Here is an 8374-nt window from a genome sequence, read left to right on the forward strand (position 1 = left end):
CGGAGCCCGAGGGTGTCCCGTGGCTGTCCCTGCCTGCCCCTTCCCTCTACAACCAAAGAGGCCGAGATGCCACCAGAGCAGCTGTGTGTGCCCTGCCCTGTCCTCCTGTCTCCCCCAGGAGCCCCAGCCGAGCTCTGGGGGTTCAGCTGGAGCTGGGAGGGCAGAGGGGGCCCCTGCACCCCCGGGCTGTGCTGCAGGGAAAGCCGTGCTTTCCCAGCAAGGGCTGCAATCCTGGTCCGACAGGGCTGGCGGCGGGTCAGGGCCCCTGGTTGTCCTTGGGGTGGTGGCTGGGTGCCCCAGAGGCTGCCAGAGCAGCTGTTCCTGGGCAGAGCAGCAATTCCTCCCCGGACAGGACCCGTGGGAGCTGTGAACCCCCTCTCACCCCTGTCCCTCTGCAGGGCTGGGCTGCCACAGGCCTGGCTGTGGATGGAGATGGTCTGGGGGGTCCAACCCTTCTGTGTGCAGCCCCAGGAGCTGCTTTATTGCTGGGGAGAGGCTGGTCCAGCAGCACCATCATGTCCAGCTTGTCACTCGCTCCGTTCACTTGACTCCATGATTGTAAGACTCTGTGCTCCGTCCCTGACTCTGTAGCGCTGTAGGAGCCGCCGCGCTTTTTGTCCTTTGTAGAACGAGCAAGTTGGGAGAACCCTCAAAGCATCACCTCCTTACCCCTCTGGGCTGCAGGACGGGGTAGCTGAGCTCGCCCGTCCTGTGCCACCCCTGTCCCCTCCGTGCAGCCCCTGAGGGACACCAGCACCCAGGGTGGGATGGCCTCGGTGCACCGAGCTCCAGTGAGCAGCCCCTTCCTACTCTGAGTGTCCTCAGCCCCGGCTGTTGTCCCCCCCGGGGGCTGTGGGGTGCCAGGACAGCCCTTTACAGCCACCACGTCACCCGCTGTCCCCTCCAGCAGCCCGAGCCACGTCCCCTGCCCCAACCCTGCCTTCAGACCCAGGCCCGAGGGTCCGGTGAGCAGCCGGACAAAACCTGACCCCCGGCTTTTCCTTTACTCCACACACATCTTGGGTCTGAAAAGGGTTAAAACCGGCACTGATTAAAAAAAAAAAAAAAAATTCGTTTTTCTGCACTCCAAAAGATTCTGCGTGTTGGCCAAGGTCGGTGCCAGCCTGTGTGGTGTTGGCAGCCCCGTGCCCCCCCGCGCCGAGCCGGGGAGGGAAGGTTTGATCTCAGTGTATCATTCTAGCTTAGCTTCTGTCTGTGGGTGTCCATAGTGTATCGTGTGTTTAACAACTGGTTTACACTGTTGCCGTAAAAGTGAATTTGGAAATAAAGTCATTACTACGATAATGATAATTGGCACCTCTTTTGCATGGGGGGGATGTGGGGTGGGGGATCCATCCACAGAGCCATCCACTGGGGCAGCACCGAGGGGCAGGGACTGGGTTGCAATTTTTTACTTTTTAAGCTCCCACATTTCTTCCTGGGGCACAGAGGGGTGACCATGCCTGTCAGAGCAAGGAAACACACATCAAGTGCTTCCCTGGATGAGAACCAGCAGCACCCAGTTAACCCCAGAAATGTAAAAATAAAATAACCCCCAACCCCAGAATTGTAAAATAACCCCCAGCCCAGGGGTTCCTCCTCTTGCTGACAATAACTGCTGGAAAATAACATCACACAGGAAAAAAGAGGCCACTGAAACACAGGAGGGAAGCAGTTGATCTGAGTGCACTGAGGGCCCCTTCCCTGTCCCAGCCCAGCGTTTCACACTCATCAAATGGAATATTACATTTTAATTTTTTTTTAATCTTTTCTTCTTTTTTTTTTTTTTATAAGCACATTTGTGCTTTGCCAACAGAATCAAGACATTAACAAAGATCAGCTTCTCGGAAGAAAAGCATTTCTATATAACAAGGACATTACACAGCTCAAAGCAGGAAAAGAAAATATTTACAAAATACAAGGTGGGTTTTTTTTGTGTGGTTTTTATAATGCTAAAAGGGTTATTCAGAATTTTCAACCTTATAAATAGAAAAGCACTTCTGCAGAGGGATATGGTAGCGCCGTTGTTTGTTGGGTTTTTGTTTTAAAGAAACGATGACGGATCCTTTAAGCTAGAACAGAACCAAAACCACGAGATCATGTTGAAAATTGTGAAAACCCCGACCATGAAGCAGTTCAGCGACTATTTCTTTACGATTACAAAATGGAAAAAAAAAAAAAAAAAAAAGTCCTTTTGTATTTTTTTTTTTTTTTTTTTTTTGGTGATGTGATTATACATAAGACAGGCACAATGCTAGCAACAGGACAGGGCCCAGGAGCCACACCGTCAGGACCGGGAAGCGTGACGATGGGGACGGTGTGCGGGGTCCGGGATCGCTGCGGGTGCGGAACCGGGCGGGAGGGGACAGGGAGGAACAACGGACTGGGGCTCAAACTCAAATACCTGTCAGGAGGGGGCACGGCGGGCGCCCCGAAATGAAACGGAACCGGCACCGGAGCTGGGACGGTGCGGGAGTGGAGCGAAGCTGTGGTGACCCCAGGCGGGACCGGGATGACCCTGATCCCCCACCAGGAGCTGCCTCCATCCTTCCCTCTCTGCCCCCTTGTCTGACACAAACCCACCTGCGCGACCCCGGCCCAGCCGCTCCTCGCTCACAGCTCCCCCAGCTGCACCCAGCCCAGCTCCAGCTGAACAGCCTCACCCCAAAGGGCATCCAAGTGCTCCGGGAATTCTGCTCCTGCTCAAAGCATCGGGGGCTCTTCCCCTCCCTGCCCTCGCCACACACCAAGTGTGCACAAGGTGCTTCCCAACTCCCACGCCAAGCTGAGTGTGGAGCAGCCACAAGGTCCCTCCTTTCTCCCTGCCAGGAATGCAGCCAGAGCCACGGCTGCTGCAAACCACGGGAGAAGGAAGGGAGAGGTGTCCCCAGGGGCAGAGCGAGCATCAGGGAGGGACAGAATCCCCCGCTTTGGATACCTGGAACTACAACCTGGGGCAGGAAAACGCAGGAGGGTGAAGTGCAGGTGGGCACTCTGCAGGTGAGGGCAGCCAGACAGTGAAGGTTGCAATCCCAAGACATCACTTTTCACCACTAATTTCACTCCACTAAAACCTTTCAGGGTGGGGGGAGTGGGTTAAGAGAAAACGACACCCTTTTGGTGGGAAAAACTATCCCCGAAATCTGCTAGTCAGCTAAATCCTGTGCTCTAGTTTTATACACCTAAAGGAGGGAGGAAAGGGGAGGGGGTCTGGTGGGCTGCTCCCCTCCCGAGGCTTCACTCCGCTGGGAGGAATCTGGGGGCTCATTCATGTGACGAGGAAACATGGAGAAGGAAAAAAAAAAAAGAAAACAAAAAAACAAAAAAAAAAAAAAAAAGAAAAAAAAAGAAAACAAAAAACAGTTTCTAAACTCCTTAAATTCACTAAAAACTGTGAAAATTCCCGGCAGGATGTTTGAATATCAAACGCAGATTTCGGAAGCTTTAATGCCAAGAGTTAGTTCTGTGTGTTGGTTTGCTCATGTCTCCCGTGTGTCTCTATCTGTGCGCTGGCCGCAGGACTGCGGAGCAGGAGGAGGAGGAGGAGGAGGAGGAGGAGGAAGAAGAGGAAGAGGAGGAGGAAGAAGAGGACTCCCCGGTAAGAAGTGACGTGGCAAAAGGAAATGGCCTCAGGTTGCAGCAGGGAAGGCTTAGATTGCGACGTGCGGCGGGGGCAGCGCGAGAGCCGGGCCTGGGGGTCGGGCTGCTCCTCGCACTCCGTCCGGGGGTCGTAGGAGAGCGGGAAGGTGCGGCGCTCCCAGGGCTGCACGGCCTGGGGGAGAGACAGGAGTCACGGAAAATCCCCGGAAAATCCCCACAAAAGCCGCCTGTCCTCACTCCCCGCACGGATCCGGAGCTCAGAGCTGCTCCTGGTGCGGGTTCCCAGCTCGGAGCAGCGTCTGGGAAGCTTCAGCAGATGTGGAGAGGACACAGAGTCAGCTGCTGGCAGCGCTTCCCGTGCCCTGATCCCACCTGGGCCAGCACTCCAGCACCGCCCACAGGCGGCTGCCAGGCTGCTCCTCACACCAGGGTGACCTGCGGGGCCACACCTGTGGCCACCTGCAGTGTCACACCTGTGTCCCCACACCAGGGTGACCTGCGGTGCCACAACTGTGTCCCCACACCAGGGCCACCTGCAGTGTCACACCTGTGTCCCCACACCAGGGTGACCTGCGGTGCCACACCTGTGTCCCCACACCAGGGTGACCTGCGGTGCCACACCTGTGTCCCCACACCAGGGTGACCTGCAGTGTCACACCTGTGTCCCCACACCAGGGTGACCTGCAGTGCCACACCTGTGTCCCCACACCAGGGTCACCTGCGGTGCCACAACTGTGTCCCCACACCAGGGCCACCTATGGTGTCACACCTGTGTCCCCAACACCAGGGTGACCTGCAGTGCCACACCTGTGTCCCCACAGCACCCACCTGCTCGTCCAGGCCGGCCTCGGGCGTGGAGCACCGCGTGTCCTCGCTGGACAGGAGCCGCAGGGAGTCCCGGGACAGGGGGGTCAGGGGGGCACAGAGCAGTTCGGGGCTGATGGGGCTGCGTGGTGAGTGGGTGTGGGACAGCTCCAAGTGGGAGTGGTAGTTGCCCACTTCAGGGGATGCTGGCTGGGGAGTCGAGGGGTTCCCCAGCTGGGGGGTCGTCCGTCCGTCTGTTGATCTGTAGGACCTGAGACAGGAGCAGGTTTGAGAGCCTGGCCATGCTCCCCCCCTGCTGCCTGATCCTACCCCAGGATCCTTTTGCCCTGATGGGAACACGAGCAGGGGATGCCACAGCCCAGAGATAAAATCCACCCAGGCCCATCCCTGTCCCATCTCCAGCGTCTGGGTGCATCACTGATGCTGCTCTGCTGAGGTTCCGAGTCCCACACATCTCCTACACTCCCAGTGCTGCACAAACACCACGATGAGAAGCTCCCTATGGAATCAGGACACTTCCAAGTGTTTCCCCCTCCTCACACCAGGTGACCCCTGGCAGCAGCTCAGTGACTGAGTGCAGGGAATCGGCAATGCTGGAAATGCAGCAATTTCAGCAGCTGGGAGTGGGAGGAGCACAGCGAAACCCTGAGACCTCAGATTTCAACCAAGAATTACAAAGTTCTGAGCTCTGACACAGAGTCCAGACAAAAACCCACAGGCTACAAGCAGAGAAAGATAACTGAGTTCCTAAATCCACGTGCAACTCTCCAAGATGTGCTGCGACATCAAGGACTTCAGAGGTAAGAAATGGGCTAAAGAAACAGCAGAACATCCCACTCTCCAGGAGCACTGGGAACTGCAGCTGCAGAGGAAACAGGGCAGCAGCAGCACAAGGGGGGCTTGCCACAGGCCAGGTTTGCACCTGCAGGAACCCCCAGAGTGGCAGGAACCAAAACCAAAGCAGGGACAGAGCTGTGGCCCAGCAGTGGCTCTGCCCCAGAACAAAATGACTCCAGGCAACCAAACCCTGGTGATGGAACTGAGAAGAGCAAATCTCTTCTTGAGCAGGTTCATGATGAGATCAACAGCTGGAAAGAGTGGTGGTTTTAGGCACCCACTCATAAAGACGCAGCAGAAAGGGAACTGAGTGCCCAGTGCCAGTGTCCCTGATCCTGCAGGAATGATGCCATTGCAAGCCCTGTGCCTTCCCCTGGACTCTGGGCTGGCACAGCATCTCCCACACTTCTGGAGCAGCAGAAAGGCTTGAGGAAGCACTTGGTGCAGCTGTCTGCAGCCAAATTGGGCTGTGGCTTCACCCCCACCTAAGCAAGGCTGTGCCCCCTCCCACACGGGCTCCTCAAGCTGGATGACGCCAAACTTTTCAACAGGAGCAGCAGCTTTCAGCCATTTGTATGAGTCCCAGTGAGCAGCCCTGGGCTGGGAATGTGGCCCTGAGGGCAGGAGGGCAGGGCTGTACCTGCTGCCCCGGCGCTGGGGGGGGACACTCGTGCTCCAGAGCCACCGCGCCCGCTCCATCTCCTCACACTTCCCGTGCCGAGCAGCGAAGGCTGAATCTGACAAGTCCTCAACCTGGAAAGGGAAGGGCAGAGGGCTTGGTCAGAGCTTTCTCCTTCAAAACAACCATCTCTGTACAGTTTTGCCAGCACTAGTTGCAGTGAGAATTTAAATGTTTGTCATTGAGGTGTAGAATGTCCTGAGCTGGGAGGGACCCACAGGGATCATCCAGTGCAGCTCCTGGCCCTGCAGACACCCCAACAATCCCACCCTGTGTCCCAGAGCATTGTCCAAACGCTCCTGGAGCCCTGGAAAGGAACCAACTCCAGCTGTTGGCTCCCTGCTGAGGTCCCTGCCTCTGTTCCCTCCATAGACACTGCTCATTTACCACCAGCCTCATCCCACATTAACTGGAAAATAAAATCTTTCTTACCTCCTCGTTGTCCTCCTCAGGGTTGGTTTTCAGAGCACTGATATCAACTTCACGCCAGCTGCAACACAACCACCATGGGCATCACTCGGGGCACAGCTAGAACCAGCTGCACATCCCCCTCCCCTCCCAACAGCGGCTTCTGGGAAAGGGGAATTTCACCCTTGCCATGAGCAGCAACACACTTAGGCTCAGTGTGAAGCACCAGACCTCCTCAGTGGTCTGGTAGCACAGCTGGAGCTTCCCAAGGACAGAGGAAGCAGAGCAGAGGCTGCTGCATTTCCTTCTCTTCCTCCCACAGGCTCCCTCCTGCCCTGCTCTGAAATGGGCCAGGGAAGAGCACAGATGACCAGGAGGGAGACAGAGGGAAGTTGGGAAGAAGCAGAACTGCAAAGTTAACCCAGCCCAGGCACCTGCAGAGCTGGGAAACCACTGGGACCTCTGACTTAGCAGCAAGACAAGGAGACAACCAGGACTGACTTTAAATTGAGCAGACACTGAGCTGAGCAGTTGGCTTTGATGGCCAAGGGCTCCTCAGAGAAAACACTCCCTAACTTAGCCAGTCTCCAGCAATGGTATGATCAGTTTTCCAACCTTTCCTTTATTCCCAAGGAAGAAGCAAAGCACTTTGCTTTCCCTCTGGGGCTGGGGCAGTACCTGGGGGTGAGGATCTCCTTGTACTGCAGCTTCTCCACGCGGGTGGTGGCAGCCACGGACATGGGGATGACGATGTTGTTTATGTCAAAGGAGCTCTCACCCCTCCTCCTCCTCGGCTGCTGCAACAGGGAGAACCATGTGAGAAAGGGATGTGGGGTCTGGCACGTGGGAAAGTCATCACAGGAAGTCATTGATGGAAAAAGGACAGAATGACCTTGTCTGACCTACAGACACTTCAGAGCCAACATCAATTTGTATCAGACTAGAGATCTCCTACTGCTTGCTCCAAGTCCTCCTCCCAACCCAAAATCTACTGCCCCAGCAGCGAGGAAACCCAGATCCCAAGGTGTGGCTGCCCAAGAGTGAGGATTGAGCCTTTGGCTGGGGAGCCCCCACAGACCCGCAGCTGCCTGGGACGCTTGAACACAGGAGCTCCACCCCTGAGCCCAGAGTGTGGAGCCCAGGGCCTGGAATCCTCTTGCTGGGGGAGGGAAACTTCTTCATCCTGCATTTCTGAATGAGCTTGTGAAAGCACAGCAGGAAAGCAGCAAGAGAAAACCAGGGTGGGTGTGCAGAGCCAAGGAAAGGCCTCCTTGAGGTGTCAGAGCTGCTGAGATGGGCTGTCCTCTCCTCCAAAACACCAAGCACACTCAAGCTGAACCACCACTGGGTTCTTCTGACACCCTGATGTCACAGCTGGTGATGGAACAATTGAATTCTGCAGTGAAGGAACCCAGTGGGGACCCAGAAGCTCATGGCAACAAGCCTGGAGCAGGGGGTTCAAGGAGTCCTGCTCTGCTCTCCCTGGGTCACATCCAGCTCAAGCTTTGGCCCTAACTACCAAATGGGGGGGCCAGACAGAAGGCAAATTCTTCACTGGACACCTGTGAGCTCAGCAGAATTCAGTCTTTCATTGAAGGGCTTCTGCTGCGTGGGAGGGAGTTTCTGCTCACTCACAGAGCTCATGAAGGTCCCACACTGTGCCACCCTCAAGCACTGTGGCAGTCTGAGTGTGTCTCAGAAGATGTCTGAGTTCACAGACTGCTGGAGACTGTGCACAGGTGGAAGATCCCCACCACCACTGCTGTGCCCTGGCCCTGTGACCCCAATGCCATCCACAGCCTGGTGACACCAAGGGGAGCTGTCCCAGGGGAAGCAGCACTGCTGGGGCTCAGCTCTTCTCCTGGCAGCCCCACACTGCTTCACACACCAAAATCTGGGTGTGCACCAAAGCCAAGGGGCTGCTGGGAACGGGAACATTCACCAGCAGCTGCTGAGCTGATGGTGAACCTGGAATTGCAGCACAGCCAACATATCCAACACCCAGCCAGCAACCCCAGCAGCTGC

At 56.2% G+C, this 8374-nt stretch overlaps 1 protein-coding gene across 1 annotated transcript in view; it reads right to left on the reverse strand.

Annotated features, from left to right (window-relative positions):
- Positions 1–1743: 1743 nt before the first annotated feature.
- Positions 1744–8374, reverse strand: part of KANSL1 (KAT8 regulatory NSL complex subunit 1) — a 59452-nt gene continuing 52821 nt past the window's right edge. Inside the window, 6 exon segments of the mRNA XM_031064384.1 lie at positions 1744–3643; positions 3645–3772; positions 4429–4675; positions 5903–6015; positions 6374–6431; positions 7028–7146. Of these exon segments, the coding sequence (XP_030920244.1) occupies positions 3499–3643; positions 3645–3772; positions 4429–4675; positions 5903–6015; positions 6374–6431; positions 7028–7146 (810 nt within the window). The 3' untranslated portion in view covers positions 1744–3498.

Source organism: Geospiza fortis, unplaced genomic scaffold (genome assembly GCF_000277835.1).
Source record: "Geospiza fortis unplaced genomic scaffold, GeoFor_1.0 scaffold344, whole genome shotgun sequence".
Classification (NCBI taxonomy): Eukaryota; Metazoa; Chordata; class Aves; order Passeriformes; family Thraupidae; genus Geospiza; species Geospiza fortis.